The following is a 16,294-nucleotide window of genomic DNA, read 5'->3' on the forward strand; positions in this document are numbered from 1 at the left end:
TCTCGATCGTCCTCGAGCGCTGTGAAACGTCGTTGCCTTTCGATTCTACTCTCTTACTAAGTAATTTAGTGACAATGTGCTTGTTGTGACGAGAGGCCGGAATTCCGCGGTGGAAAAACAACCGACTGTGTGGTTTGTTCCCGGCGACGAGTGGCAGATTATAACAATCCGGGGAAATACGAAATACCTGGGGAAAACGAGGAGACGACATGAGGGACACCAACGATATGATGGAGGACGTCATTTGCGAGGTAATTCGAATCTCCTGCATTCGCGGCTATCGAGTTTATTCGAACGTCTTGAATTTAAATGAATTTCGTCGAAATTTTCACACTCGCGATATACGTGGAAATATGTTTAATACTTGTACTTTCGGTTTACGTACAAATACTCCGTATTATTTATCACACCGCGCAAAGAATTTACCGTTAAACACCTACACTTTGCCAGCTGCTGTGATCTTTTGTTTTATCTACAGGTAAATCGTCGTTGCCGAGAAGATTTCATTCACCTTTCCGGTAGTAACGGTTTATTATACCGACTTTCGACGCGCTTCTAATTCATTCGGTTCGATTATATTTACTCGTGCACGCGATTGGTTTGCCCGGAATTTGAACAGCTTTTTTCACACTTTGCACGAATCATCTCTTGGCCTGTCGTTTTAATCCTCCAATTTATTACGCTGTCACTCCAACATTAGTCAGATTTGAATCAAAGTTGTTCCATTCGAGTACCACGCACTCTGTACAGCGGATTGTATACCTTGTCAGTTTCAACCTTAAATCAACGAGACTTTGTTGTTTGCCGCGAAAGTTCGATATTGTTTGGAAAATTGTATTATAATTGTAGAGAGACGTTACAAATTTTCATACTTTCATCCCATGATGGTATCTATAATTCGTAAGATGAATAAATGATATGTTTGAATAGTTTTCACCCCGAAACTGGATTTACAATTGAGAATATAGAACAATCCTAATTGGCCCATTAATGCAACACATGGGAAGTTACATCAAAGGTGTTTCAATACATCAGTAATCAATCGTGATAAAATCTCGACCGAACGAGACAATTCCATCGATTGGAAAGACCTTGCTAACAGGTTTCTGATTTTCCTGGCATCCCATGCTCTGTCTACAACTGCATTTTTTGTACGAAGAAGATAGATGATAGATCACAGCTTCACCGACTCTTCGATAAGACGATGAAGAAAGTTGGACGTAATCCTCCTCCTTCTCGGAAATGATTAACGGAATTCCATTCATGCGAGTCTTATTACAGACAAGGTTCTCTTTTTATCTCAGATAACGAACAATTGAACTAGAAATCAGATTAATGTTCAATGAACGCATAATAAAAGACAAGACACGGTACATACTCTTTTTATTATCATTCGGAGTTTGAAAATTTGCGGCTAATTTTGCGGACGATGAGAGAGTGCGGAGGGTTAGAAATTCTGGAAGGACTTTCAAACCGCCGTTTCGTGCCACTCCGGTTGTTTTAATTACTGCTTGCTACTGCTGCTGTTGCTGAATCGGCGCCCCTTTATAATAATTTAACCAACGTGGTAACGACCGTATTAAAAAACATCCAGTTCGCTAACTCGAGTCATTTTGAACAGTTTTTATCTGTGTTATTGATTTTCTTTCTTCCATTGTTGTTCAACGATCGTTTCTGTGAAATTAAGACATCAATAGACGTACGACGGACATCCTGGGTGAATTGACTCCCCGCATATGCGGTTTTCGGTTCGTGCATAGTCTTCAAATCGTGAATCGTAGCTGGAAACAGGCAAGCAATCTGTCTGCGTATTCAACGTCCGGTAGCCAGCCAGAGATGAATGCAAGATTTTATTCCAAAGCGAGATTCGCAGTTAGAAAAGCACGTTGTGCCATTTAAGGAAGCCTGTAAGAGTTGAACGGCAAATTTCAAAAATTCAGGTTTGCCGTGAGACTGCACTTAGTTTCGGGCAAATTGATTCTTTCACTTTGAAGAACTAAAATCATGCCAATAATAATAAACAGTCACGCTTTCTCCCCGACTTTCTCACTCTCTTATCAGTCTATCGTCAGTCGATAATTGCCGATTGGGTAGACTTGATTCAGTTGCACGAAAAAATAGGCGAACGACTGGTTTACAGCAAAATTAAATCGATCGTCGTAAAGTTCAAAGATCATCGTTGGTCCGATTTCAATTTACAGAGCTCTGGATCTTCGATACATGGTGGTCCGTTTGGAAACTTGACATTTCTGAGATAATGATTTTTAGGAGCTTCGCCGCGACCGAATCTGTATTTCATTAATTTGTCAAACTCATCTCTCAAAACGTGCATCTTCGATATTGATCCAAATAAATTTATATCGTCATAGCGACATCGCGAGGCGTGGAAAAAAGGATGTAACAACGAGGGAAAGTTTAAGAACGAAATTGACGAAAATTGGAAAGACTTCCGAAACAGGATTTCGACAATACCGAGTAGAGTTTCATGCCCTATTAAACTTCTCAACCCTTATAATATATTTTATCCAAGTTGGGAGAAAATCCACGCTGTAATAAAACGGGTGAAAACTTTCGAAACTCTCAGCCCCTCTCTTCGGCTCTCCGTGTGAACTTTCACGTGAAAATTCGATTCCCTCAGATCGGCAATATTCTTTTCACCGGCCCGCCTCTTCTCCCCCCGTTTGCCCGGGGCTGTTCGATAACAGGGGCAAAATTTTGGTAAATTTTTACAACCCGAAACCGAGGCTGTAAAGGTTTACAGCAATATTCATGCCTGCTGCAGCCGCGGTACGCGAAGCTACCGTAGTTTTGCGGATTCAGGGAAAGCGTTCGACAATAAGACAATAAATAATGTGCCGTAAAATTTTCTGCACGGAAAGAGAGAGACGGATTACAGAGAGGAACGAGTCGGGTCTCGGCACGGGGTCTCCAAAAACCGCAACCTTTCGAAATTTAGGGATTTAGGGTCTGGCGGGCAGTGGGTCAGTGGGAAAATTTTTTCAAGGACTTTTACCTTCCTTACGCCTTGTTGTACAGGACTAGTTTTAGGGGCAACAAATAATATATGAATTCGGAAGAAAGTGCTTCGATTTTACTCGGGCGTAACATTTTCCGTATACCTTCGAACACACGTAATATTATAACCTAACCTAACCGACGTTCTATGACCCGGAAATTTACGTCTCTTGCGACATCGAAAGTTATATTTAGTCTCGATAAGCTTTACGCGACTAAATAACGTGTTACAGATTTCTCATCGAAAATGTTACCTCGGCTCTGGTAAAAATTCTTTATCTGTAACTCGCATAATATATAAAAAAAAAAACAATCTTTCATCATTCGTCTAGAATTGGCCCTTTTGTTATCTCTATTTCGACAACATTTTCCTACGCAAGTTTGTATAATTTTTTTACGCAATGAAAAAACAAACTTAAACCGAATTAACGATAACTGATTTGAATTACTAAAATCGCATTCGCTGAAATTTCACTTCGACTCATTCCAGCTATTCAACTATAAAATGCTGATCTGCAATTTGTCTCTTGTAAATTACATACAATCCAACAAAAAGAGGAATAAATAAAAGTCAGTCTATTTTCACACCTTCCCCTTGAATTATACCACGAAACTTTTCAGTTCAGGAATTGAGTCCTAGTTCCATTATTCTGTCTTACCAACATTAAATACCGTAATTATAATATACCATCCGAAACGGTGATACTAACCGTCGAAATGAAGAACAAAATGAAAAGTACTCATCGTGCAACTTGCGCACCACGGGTGAAATTACTTCCAATTAGTGTACATGTATAAGGAAGCATGAATCACTCGTACGCGAACTTGATATAATTATAAAAACGATGAGGATAAAGTCATGCCTATACTGCAAAACGATGGAAAACAACGAAGCACTCGTTTGTTCATATCCGAGATTGAATTAACTCAGGCTTTCATCTTCCAGGACACGATGATGGAATGTAGCGGCACGGACGGCGGAGGCCTGGAGGATCTCGTCAACCTTGCATCGGATATTGCAGACTCAGCCCCAAGTATACGAGGTAATTGCTTCATGTAGAGGGTTCAATTACAATTTATAATTGCGTATTATGCTTTGCGAGAGTTGACGAAAATGGAAGAAACAGTAAAAAATAAAAACCTAACGAAAGGTGAAAATAAAAAAATGAATATAAAAATGGATTTTTCCCCAGCATCCGCAAGACATACGTGAATGCATGGATGGCAGGGTGGTTCAAGTCCTGCCAGCTTGCTGTATCTGTCCAATGCGCATACGATTAAACACGCTAGTCAGGCTGCAGGCGAACTGCAGGAAAACTCGTTTGTCAACGGGCTTTATTAGCTCGCACGTCCAATCTCATAAATTATTTAACAACAGCTATTCACTGCCTTCAACAATCTCTTACTCGCTCTCCCGCGGCATTCAATATCCGCCTATGTATACTGTATGTATCACAATACGTGCACATGATGCATGGCGCGCATAGTCGAGGTGCAGCGCAATGTTATACCGGTTACGAAATCAATAATTCGTCAATGGCAAATATCCAGTAAAATGACGTACATCATTCAGTTAATTAGTGTCGTACAACGCTTGCAGCGCTTGATTCCTTATACACTGCAGAATATGGGTGGGTACAGATATATCTATGTAGGTATATAACGTGTAGTCTATGACGTAATGCATCGCGGTAATTGCATGCGAAATTAATTAATAAGCTTGACCGCGTATGTTTATACATCCTCATTAACCCGGTGTTGTTTGGTAAGTGTGCATGTCATTCGTTATCGGCGAAACGATACGTGCTTCATACGCGAGCTGCTTGCAGAATCTCTGTACGAAAATTGGCAAATAAACTCAATCAAAACTCGATCTCTTCTTGTTGAGCTCTCCCGCCCCGCCCCCGTGTCTGCAGCATAATGCTTCGTACAGACGGTCGGCCATTGTTACCGCAGATTGGATCGGGTGCATTGAAAATACTCCCTGGGAGTCGTCGGGATGCTGCGTCGAGGAATTCGCTGCGCACTCGTTGAAGCCATTTTTTTACACGTCGGTTATAGATATGACTTTTTTATTTTTTTAATTTCCTTCAATTTTCAAGTGACAAGAGACTGTAAGTAAAGGTGTTTGCGATCACCTTTTTCGTAGAACGATTGAAAATCCTGATTGTCAGATTTTATGACATAGGTACATGCAGTATAACGAGAAGAGAGATAAATTTTTTTTTATGAGAATAAAATTAGTAACGTTACCACAACGATTTATATACACACAATATTTATAATTTTTTAATTAATATTTTTTTCTCACAAATAATATACTTTTTCATAATTATCCTTAGTTTCGTACTTTTCTTTGCCACTTCTCACCGCGACCGATTCTGACTCTCTCTCTCTCTCTCTCTCTCTCACCCCTCCCTTATTCCGGATCTCACCCCGCGGATCATTGAATAGACTGAGAAATTTCGTTGAAAGGGATGGAATCCGAATCTCTCAAATTCCCATGAAAACTGGAAACGAGATACGTGGACATAATATACGTGAGTAGTATATATATACGCATACCCTCCTCGGTTTCCCCATAAATTTTCGATTTCGCATGACCCCCTCGGGATGTCCCGCTCCCGGTCACTGTATACATTATATCTATATACACATCCCTTTATAGAAAGGTCTGTGACTCGGTTTCGGCATCCCCTGCGCTCTCCCGAAACCCGGCATGCGTGTGTATGCGTCGTGTCTATGCCGCATCGTTTGTGTCTGACCCGAGTATCATCGTTCACGGATAAACGAGCATTCCTGTATGGGTATGGGAACACTTGTACGTATAATATAGGTATATACCTTCGTATCCTCGGGGATCGGAGGACCTGCTTCCAGAGGAAGTATCCGGAAGGACACTCAGAAAACACTAGCTATATTGCTACTTCATCCACAAATAATACCGATCGATAAAGATCAGTCTATCATTGTCACCCAAGTTGTTACAATTATTACCATCATATTAAAAATCTTTTTCGACCACACTAAGGACTTGGCTCGATTATTTTTATCCCCCGCAGGTCATTATGCACCGCATATCCGTCATATTTAATTAAACGCATGGCACGTCGCTATAGTTCAATTCGAAATTGTATTTAAGCTTCATTAAAATCTATATACCGATAGTGATTATTATTATTATTATTATGAATTTCTGAATTCAGACTGTAACGAGTGATGCTCAGGTACGTGTTTAAAGTAGCTAGTGTATAAATTAACAGGCAGACGACCTTACTCCGAATCAATCTTATTAGGAATGCTAATGAGACGAGAGCAGGGCTGATCGTAGACGTATAAGCGAAGAGTATAAGACTTACCGGCATGGACGTCCATGTGGCTGGCTATTGTACCTATAGCTGGGGTGAGTGAATCCCCTGTGAATCACCAGGCCTGGGAAATTACCTTCCAAAACGATGTTACCACTGCTCTTGGGTTGTATGGAGAACGCGATCGCTGATGGGATGAAGAGAATTCGTTATTATGTGATACGCATAATTACTATAATTAGCGTTATTTAAACATAATTAAGCACTTCTTCTCTGTTTTAGTTGAATTATACTTATACGAATTTGACATGAAATAAATGAAATACATAATAATAATATTAATAATAATCCAATTCAAATAGTTTGTGAATATATATATATAAACTTATCCTTGCGATGCAGGCATTGAAACTTTCTCGACCGCCTTCGTTGGTAGATTAAAACTTTGAAATGCCGAACCACATTCAGCGAGCATAAACAATATCATGAGCGGTCTAATTTTGTTTAAATTCACTTATTTAATTTATGTCCATAAAAAAGATATTCTCCTAATTATATCTCACGCGGTTGTTTTTCATTTACGGTCTTTATCGTTCGTTCGTAACCAGATTGAGACATATTATAAAAAGATTCGACACCGAAGGTACCTAGTGAATATTTCTTACTTATTGCATGAATTACCGGGGCGTGTATATATATATGTATAAGTTACCGGGCATATGTATATATATATATATAATAATACTTGACGATCTCAGAGAGAACGCTGACATAAATCACTTGTAATTCCGTTATTTTCAGCACCGACCTAATTTCGTCCGGGGAAACGAAATTGAGTTTCGTCGTCTTGTTCTTATTCCATTCCCCCCACGTTCAAATCCCTTTTACATGAGATTATTTTCCCATCTTCGCTCCTTCGCTTTTTATACAACTTTTGTTAGCTCATTTCATACAACGTAAAGCCAACTTTATTATTCGCATCATACTGTTAGCAAAAATTGGCCATGCCTGTCACGCATTTTCCTCTGTGATTACAAGGGTAGCGTCGAGTACGATATCTCGCGGTGAGGGATCAAAAACCAATCTCGCGTACCAAATTCTGCTCGAGTTTATACGATACGCATGCGGTGCATCGTCCTCGTTCCTATAAACTCTTCTCACGATGTTTAAATTTCCGTTACATATTTTTTCTCGTACCAAAGTATATGTATATATATATATATGTGTATCCCTTTTTTTTCTTCTTTTGCTCTCTCTCTCTCCTTTTTTCCTGTCTTCAGAAAGCTGCATGTATCTGAGGCTTGAGATGATTAGATATGCGCGCCGCGTGTCGGGCTGATGACACCGGATATTTTGATGCATCTTAGCAATTTGGTTACAGCATCTGACTCGTGTGTATCAAAGAAGAAAAAATACTATGAACTTATATTACCCCATTTTTTCGAGAGGTTAGCCGGACATTGAATCGATCAACGAATTAATGTTGGAGTAAATTGGCTTGTTTTTAGCGCGTCATAGATAGGCGAAAATTACAAATTATTTATTTTATAAAACCGTCACCAAAATGGTATAAAATGCATCTAATTTGAAATTTAAATTGGTGAAACGAAAAGATGCAAATATCAAATATAGAAAAAAAAAATTAAAAAAATAATCTCGTGCGTAAGTGGTAATTTACTTCTCAAGATTATTTATTTGAAAATAATTTGATTTTTTGAACGTCGCTGAAAATATAATGAAGTACATATTCACGAATCAATTAGAACCTCAGGTTAATACAAATCGTAGGTATACTATACGTTAAAAGTAAATTTTAATCATTTGTTGTACAAACTTCATTCTCTTAGGACCTTAGCTCTTATGTATTTATAACATTTAATGGAATCCGCGATCGTTAACCTTCTCCTTCCGGATCTGATACGCACCGAATATTTTCTCAGGTTATAACCTCGTCGAGCGCCCCCCGTGGGTGGCGTACGATATTCGTGTTCCCATGAACAGGTAGTACGCATACTTACACGCATCTCATCTCCGCTGCGTGTGAGAATGAATACGAGAGGAGAACACTGCATGTGTGCGCATGGTGCATGCGGTGCGCGCAGTTATGTAGTACAATGAGTGTGTAAGGATCAGAGGCGAGGCCATGAGGCATGGGTAGGAAGGTAGAGGAAGGTAGAGGAAGGTAGAGGAAGGTAGGTAGGTAGGTAGGTACGTACGCGAAGGGGAAAGATGACAGGTAGTTCCCATGGGACGTTTCTGGAGCAATAATTCCCACAGGTTGCCTAGACGGGGAAAACCGCACAGTGTACTTTGAAACTGGGATAGACTGCATAGCACCGGAGTACAGGACGACGGGATAACCGTAGCGGAACTGACTGACTGACTGACTGCTCGGGAATCAAAGGGAAGAAAGGTCAAGAGTATATGCCTAGGTAGAAACCGACTCCGCGAGTCTTCCAGTCTGGTCATATGAACCGAAGGATTATATTATTCGGGGTTTGAGGTTCAGATTCTTCTCCTCGCAGTTGCAGAGCAACGGATAAATAGAATCGCAGGAACGCGAATTGAGGGCTTCAAATTTCCGTGCCTGGAGGAATTGGATATTAGAGAGTTCCTGTTTCTATCGGTATCGGTAATACTTGTTAGCCAAGTACGCTCTTCGCATTCCAAGTACTATCGTATTACCTTCTACCGTATATACCGAGGAAATAACTAGTTCAGTCTGCAGTCAATTTATTCAATTAAACTCGAGCATTCGATGACACGACGATTTGTGGCAGAGTGTTAGCTGGAAAAATGTGGACAAGTTGAATAAGAATTAGCGAGCACAGAAGAAATAAAATAAAATATATTATATACATATATGACCCAAAAATGGTGGAAACTGTAACCATTATTATAAGTTTATACGCAAAAACTTAGTTTTCTTCAGGCATGACGAAAGATGATGACGAGTAGAAAATGTAACTGCATAATTTGAAAGTGAAAAATTCCAGTTACTCTCGCCGTTTCTTTTATACATACATTATGCAGATGAAATAGCTGGGGAAATTACATTATACAATTTTTTACTTTTATATCTGAATCTGCAGTTTCTATGAAAGTAGTGAGGTTTATTTAATTCAACTACCTTGCGTTCCCAAAGTTGTCTGTATAATCGCCGAGTATATTTTTCATAAATTTGGATTACAAACGATGCTTATGAAATACAATTCCTTTCTCACGGCCCAGGAGATGAATAAAAAATAAAAAAAAAAACAGCAAGTAAATAGAAATAGTCACATTACGAAGGTTATTTCACAACGTTGCGGGACGTTCTCATTATCCGCGGCGAGACTGTATTATACATTGCATAGAGACGTTCTCGTTGAATAGTTGACCTCATTCTAACCTGACCAAGTTCTACTCTTTCGTAAATATTCAAGACGTTTTCATTGTAACTCGATTTGCTTTCAAAACGTACTGCAGATATATTTGCGCACGGTATATGCAAGCAGATGCGCAGTAAAGCTGTAGAATAACTGCTGGTTGTATGAAAATATGGATTCAGTCACGCTGTAATTATTTTACGAAGCCATGAATTTCGCTACAGCAATTGCGTGTAGTCATAATACGACTTTTGCAAACGTCTGTTTCAGCCGCGGCCGAGCGTCTGCTGACCCTGCTGGGCGTTGACGAGGACGACGAAGCTTCATCGTCGGAGGACGAGGGGGTGGAGGTCGACCTGGAGGACAGCGACGGAGAGGATCCGCAGGACACGCGTCTGCTGCACCAGCTCGCGGCGTCGCTGGCGCAGGAGCTGAAGTACGCGAAGCAGAACAGTTCGAACAGCAAACTAGCGCTGCAGAGCCAGGGGGCTTGCAGCGAGGTCCAGGGTAAGGACGGGACGACTTCGAGCATGGATTTCGGGCCCGAAACCACACGGGAGTACAACTCGACTAGCTTCGAGAGGCGTGGAAGTTCGGCTCCGTTCTGCCACAGCGAGGAATCCCGTCTTTCCCGACACCTGCAGCACCGTCTGCACGAGCAGCTGCCGCCCCCGCCGCCCTACCAATGCACCAGGGTGAACGCGCTGCCCCAGCCTCACGAGGCGCGGGGGAAGTTCGAATTCGTCGCGAGGGCCCAGAACCACGCGGAAATGCCACCCGCCTACCCCCCCTTCGGCTCCTGCGCCATGATCGAGGACCCCGAGGGGCCCCGGCTGACGAACCCCGTTTCGTGGGGCGTCGGGTGGGAGGCTTGCGCCTCCGAGGCCCTCCGATACCTCGTGGAGGACGAGGGGCTTCCCCCCCACCACCCCACCGTCGTCGCCATGAAGAATCACCTCGACCTGCAGAGAGGGCGGGTCCTTTCTCAGTTCGTTGCGTAAATCGACATTATTTATTTATTTTCTTTTCTCCGGGTATTGTTTCTTATTTAATTATCGAGATGTAGAACGTCGGAATATATGTGATGTTTTTTTTTCTTTCTTTTTCTTTACAGCCGTTGCAAATCCGGGTCGACGACTCGGCGATATCGCGATCGGGCGGGAGTTGAAATATAGAAAGATCTGGAAAAAATAGGACGGTCATTATGTCGAATTCTCAACGACGAGGAAATTTGGATTTGTAAAATCGATTTTTCGCTTTTTTTTTTTCTTGAAAATTCGACGTAGCATCCTTTTTATTTTTTAATCTTTCTACATTTTTAACCCCTGCACTCCTATAATAGGGATTAGCTAATTAGGACAAATTGAGGGGCCATTTATTCAAGGAGGTCATGAAATTATCAATGAAAATCAAATTGATCGTCAAAGTAATTTAGATGAGTGAATTTTTGTTTTTTTTTTCAACAACTAGGAATCAATCAATGTCTGTAAATAAGATCAGAGAAAATCATTGCGAATCTGTTAAAATCGCGCCGCGAGATTCAAGGAAGTCAAGGAAACTCACTCGACAAGGATGAAACCAATGAAAATTATTCGAAATCAATGTATTTACTTGATTTTCATGTAAATGGCCCTTCGCGATTGAACGTTTCCTCCTTCGGTTCAAGCGGGAATCAAATTAATTACGCAAATAGAAGCGCTGCGGCACAGCTGAGGCGAAAGCTCTGTAACGAAGTTTGAAAACTCGTGCTGAGGTTTTTTCGCGACGAAATGGAAAACTGCCGATAACTGTAGCGAAACTTTGCAAATGTATGGCGGAAAAATTACGGGAAACGAATCTCACCCAACGAAGTCGGGCAGAAGTCTGGCCTTGCGTAGTAAATTTATCGCGTTGATCGTCCGTTGTCGATTGATTTAATGATCTGCATTCAATTTCAATTCGTTCTATTTCCCTCGCTGCGACCGGGATGTCGATGAAACGTTGATCTGCTTTATCACACTCGGTAACATTTTGTAACTCTGCGGATTGTGTGAAGAAAGTTAAAACGTGGCTGTACGAAATCCGGTGTAATTGACGTTATCGCAGGTTTTATTTCTGACTTTACGGAGTTACGAAGATTTTGTGAAAGAAAAAAAGAAAAAGAAAACTCTCAACTTAAGCAGTGTCGAAAAGGAAATGTCGCATTCTCTTAAATCAGAATTATAGGAACGACGGTGTCGAGACAATTTTGAGAGTTGTGCGACTGTTGTTTTTATCTTTTCATTCCCACGACTGGAGAAAGGACTTGAAACACTTTATCTGCACCATTCTCGACTCCGCCTTTCCTCAAAGGTTACTCGAGATTTCTTCCTGCGACGTAATCTCCAAAGCAGGACGCTACCCTTGCTTCTTGGCTCTTGATGATTTCTTGCGGTGGCGAAAGAAACAAACCAAATCGTCCTAGTTCATTATTTTTCTAGTGTACGGAGATAGCGCGAAAGTTGAGTGTTACAATCGATAAGGCGGTAATTCTGGGAGATGTTGAATTTCACGTTTCTGTGCCAATCAAGCAGCTCATGTTCTTAGCTAATTTCAACCCACATGGCGGTACATATTGGGATTTGATCGATAAATGATATTCGTTAATTTATAATAATTTACGCGTATGTATAGGTATTTTGTAGCTAATGTATTGCGATGTGCTTCAATTTGCAATTGTCGTAAATAATCGAGATTCGCTTCCTCGTATCGATAAGCTGGTGCATTGTGCTGGTCTTGGCCAATCGACGAAGTAAGATAAGGTATTAGCAATGAGGCTGCGGCCAATTTTTTTATGAATCTATAATTGCTAGACGAATCAGCCGCGGTGGATAAACTATTTTTATTTATTTATTATCATGATTATGTTTCTTCTCTTTCAATCTTTGAATCGCAGCACCGGCGACGTATGACGGAATGGAAACTTAAAACCAACGAGGCTTAGGTTAGCGTAGTAACGGATAATTAACGAAGGATATTACACGATCGATCGCATTCCTTCTCGCAACAGTCGCATCGGAGGAGAAAGTTGTATAATAAATATATACCTGTATACAACGTAGTACGTATATATATGCGGTGTATCCGACAAACGAAAGATCGATTGTAGGAAATTCGTGGTTGATCACTTGTCGGTCGTGTTTATAATAAAAAAGCAACACAAAATATATACATAAATTACAATATTAAAGCCTTGTAAGTCTTAAGCGCTTATTATATAATTAAAAACATTAAAAAAATGTCCTAGGAGAGTTAACGAGAGTAGGCTATGATAATTATATATATAATAGATATAATATCATATCTATTGCGAATGCACAATATTAAAGTAATAACCCCCCTAAACTAATCGTATGAAATCCACTCAGCACTGCCAACGTTCTCTAGATCCTTTCCAAAGATCTTAGATATTTATTGAACGGGGGAGTAACGTGTCAAATTAGAGGGATGAACAGGAGGAAGAAGAAGTACGAAAATAAGATGGAGGTGGGCGTGTTTTAAAGCTTCGAATTCCTTCACCTTGTCAGAGTTATTTTACTTTTACCACGCATATACATATAGGGTAAATCGGACATTTCATTGTCGGATCAACTTTGCCCGTCTTCGGTGCTTTAGAATCAAACAATTCCAGCACCGAGCATCGGTGACTGGTTGAGTTGAGGTAAAAAGCACTTTGTATATCTGCTTAATAATACGACCGTAGTTGAATAAAGAAATGGCAGTTTTCCGAGCTAGAATTGCTAGAAATCTTGCGTAAATTGAATTTGAAAAAATATTGCGTAAAAAGCTTTATCGCGAGCCGCGTTTATACCTCGTCGTGCAGAGGCGATTATTGTAAATATGTATTATATTGTTTTAACTTATACAGTCGATCCATTGTTACTTTTACAATAAATCATTTGTAGATAGCATTTGACCAGTATAATAAACGACCATTAAATTAACGAAATATAATTGAATTTTTCTTTTTTTTACACACCAACTCGAATATCCGCATCTATCCGTATTAGGAAAAATAATATATGTAGGTATATTTACGTATGTGCAGACTGAACCTACATAATCTGGACTGCATATCTTAATGCCAATTAATTTGGCTGATGATTCGCTGTGAGTCTCAGCAGGGGGTATAAACCGCCTTGTCTGTCCGTGTTAATTACGTCTTGTGTAATTAAAAAGTAACGGTCACGTACGGTACATGCATTACATGTATGTATAATGTATATACGCAAACAGATCCGGGATACTGCTAACCGTAAATCAAACCCCGCAGAGAAGAGAACATCAAGGGAACAAGACTCTTCTCGAAAATCGTTCATTCCCCGTCTGATTGAAGCCCCGTCTCGGGACGAGCGTTACTTTTTTTATTTTCAATCACTCGGGAGCCTGATTTCAAAAGTAAATTTAACAACGGAAATTAAATTTCATTGATTCGTTTTCGCATTATATTTTTGATACGACATACAGGGTGTCTGTATTCATCGGCAACCCTACATTCATTTAAGGCTCGTTTCGCGCAATTTCGATGATTGTTTATTATTATCAATCAATGAACGCCGGGCAGGTGAGAGAATTTGGTCGAATGATCGCGACTGAAATGACGACAGTGCAAATATGTACCTTGTACGTTTTGAGAGTGGCACGCGACCCGGCGAATACGGGGCCCTCCACAGAACACGTGACAAGTTACCTGCAGCGTCCGTGATCAATCGTCCTTTCCTCGACCCACGCCAATGGGGCATCTGGTGTCCGTCCGTCCTTCCGTGGCACCGTACACATGCCGTGCATCTGCTCTACCAACGCGCACTTTTGTTGCTAGCGACATCAACAGTCGCCAGCCGCCGAAATAATCCACGCCGATGGAACACGGCCAGCTGTTGTTGTGCACCGGTCGCTCGGAACGATCGACTGGCTCACGAGATCGCAAGATTCGAAATCGGGAATGAATTCCAATAGATTAGAACCACGCCGCCTGGCGGCGGAAACTGCGAAATTCTACGGGTCTCGTATTTGAAAATAAACGTCTTCCATTTTCGCCTTTCTCGCTGTTTATCAGCTCCGTGTGATAAGGCAAGACTCTGGTAGCTTGCACGAGATCCTACACGTACCGATAGCGGTGTAATTTGCGTGGAACAGTTTAGCGGATTGCTGATTCGTTTTCGGCGCCATATTGTTTCACCGCCGTCTGTATAATCGGGGGCATGATTTTTTACCCAATACTATTATTAACATTGTAGTCGAAAATTAGAAGTATCGGATCGGCATTATTTTCTAATTTGAAGGAAGGAAAATCGGAGTGGAAACCGCGACGCCACTGCGGCATCTGCCCTACCCCGTCAGCTGCTGCTTCAGCCTCTGGTGCATTCGCTGCCTCCAATTCCGGCGCGTGGCATGACCCCCACTCTCGTCTCTCTCTCGTATTTTCTCATCGACTTCAAATCGGAGTTAAAGAGATTCGGATAGCCAGGTTCTACCATGTTTTTCGCCGATCATCGACTGGAGCACGAAATTTAGAGTGTGCAGTTCACATTGGGGTTTGCTGCGGATTAGACGCGAAGTTGTTCTTCGTCCTTTTCTTCCAGAATTGGGAGATGTCCTCTTTCCTTCTTTCGTCCCGGGAGAGTTGATTAACAGATTCTTATCTAAATAGGGAATCTAATCCCCCAAAATCATCCCACGGGTCCTCTCAACGTCCGTTCAACATCCTTCGCGCTCACTTCAGCTCGACATCCTGTCTGCGCCTGCAATGCAGCCACCGCCGAGATCTTAGATAGTTTTTTCTGTACTTTTTGCGAGAAACGATTTTGGGGCTTTTTTCTTCTCTCCTTCTCTCTCTCCCCCTCGCGCTCTCGCTCTTTCTCTTTCACTTTTTCTACCGTGGATGGAAGCATACAGCTGTTTCGGGCCAGTCAGGTGGCACCCATCGCGACAGCTGCGGGGGTGAGCACTGAACTCCACGGTCTCCGTATACCAAAGGGTTAAAAATTCTCCAATGAATTTCTCGTGTTGTTTTCAATGTCATATTTCGCTACTAAATACCTTTATGCCGCGCAATAATGCGTGCATATTTTTTTCCCACTATTATTTTTGACATCCATAGATATAAATAATTTATCAAAGAAAATTATTTGTAGTGAATATGAGCCACATAAAAAAGTGGAAACACAGACGGTATACTTTTATATAATAATAACAATTTTCTTATCAACTGTAAAATGGCCATCAATATTTTTCTCAGAATCGTATTATTGAAAGTGAAAAATGGCCTGGGAGCAGGTTATCTCTGACTGGAGTTTGAAGGCAATTTGTTCAATTTGTATTAATTCACAATAATGAACTGTACAAGGTAGCCTCATTCGATGAAATGTCGCACGGGATCGAGTTTCATTAAATTCCGATAATGAACGAGGGGACCGCACAAGGCGAGGCGAATTATTTAGGAACTTTCGGAATTCGGAAATTGTACTAATTGATTGTTGACTGGAGGAATAGGGTTTTTTGATCAATTTAAATAGATCCTTAAAAATTCTCCTTTCGTCTCCTTGACGTACATCGACTCTGCCTTGACCGCATCCGTGAGTCCAG

At 41.0% G+C, this 16,294-nt stretch overlaps 2 protein-coding genes across 6 annotated transcripts in view; one reads left to right on the top strand and one right to left on the bottom strand.

Annotated features, from left to right (window-relative positions):
- The window catches only part of LOC124416098 (protein 5NUC-like), a 35,479-nt gene extending 20,880 nt beyond the window's left edge, over nucleotides 1–14,599 (bottom strand). Inside the window, exons 1-2 of the mRNA XM_046896964.1 lie at nucleotides 14,400–14,599; nucleotides 6,375–6,510 (exon numbers count right to left, since the gene is read on the bottom strand). Coding sequence (XP_046752920.1) covers nucleotides 6,375–6,510; nucleotides 14,400–14,451 — 188 coding nt within the window. The 5' untranslated portion in view covers nucleotides 14,452–14,599. The remainder of the gene's footprint in view (nucleotides 1–6,374; nucleotides 6,511–14,399) is intronic.
- On the top strand, nucleotides 66–10,930 carry LOC124416102. 5 transcript variants are annotated; one of them, XM_046896977.1, is made up of 4 exons: nucleotides 66–251; nucleotides 3,962–4,058; nucleotides 9,962–10,688; nucleotides 10,806–10,930. In XM_046896977.1, the coding sequence occupies exons 1-4, from the start codon at nucleotides 210–212 to the stop codon at nucleotides 10,864–10,866; spliced, it is 927 nt and encodes a 308-aa protein (XP_046752933.1). In that variant the 5' UTR covers nucleotides 66–209; the 3' UTR covers nucleotides 10,867–10,930. The 5 variants fall into 5 exon arrangements, with proteins under 5 accessions (XP_046752933.1, XP_046752934.1, XP_046752930.1 ...); XM_046896978.1 differs by having other exon boundaries at nucleotides 9,962–10,683; nucleotides 10,806–10,916; XM_046896974.1 differs by lacking the exon at nucleotides 66–251 and having other exon boundaries at nucleotides 3,766–4,058.
- Nucleotides 14,600–16,294: the final 1,695 nt, after the last annotated feature.

Source organism: Diprion similis, chromosome 2, assembly GCF_021155765.1.
Source record: "Diprion similis isolate iyDipSimi1 chromosome 2, iyDipSimi1.1, whole genome shotgun sequence".
NCBI classification, from domain to species: Eukaryota; Metazoa; Arthropoda; class Insecta; order Hymenoptera; family Diprionidae; genus Diprion; species Diprion similis.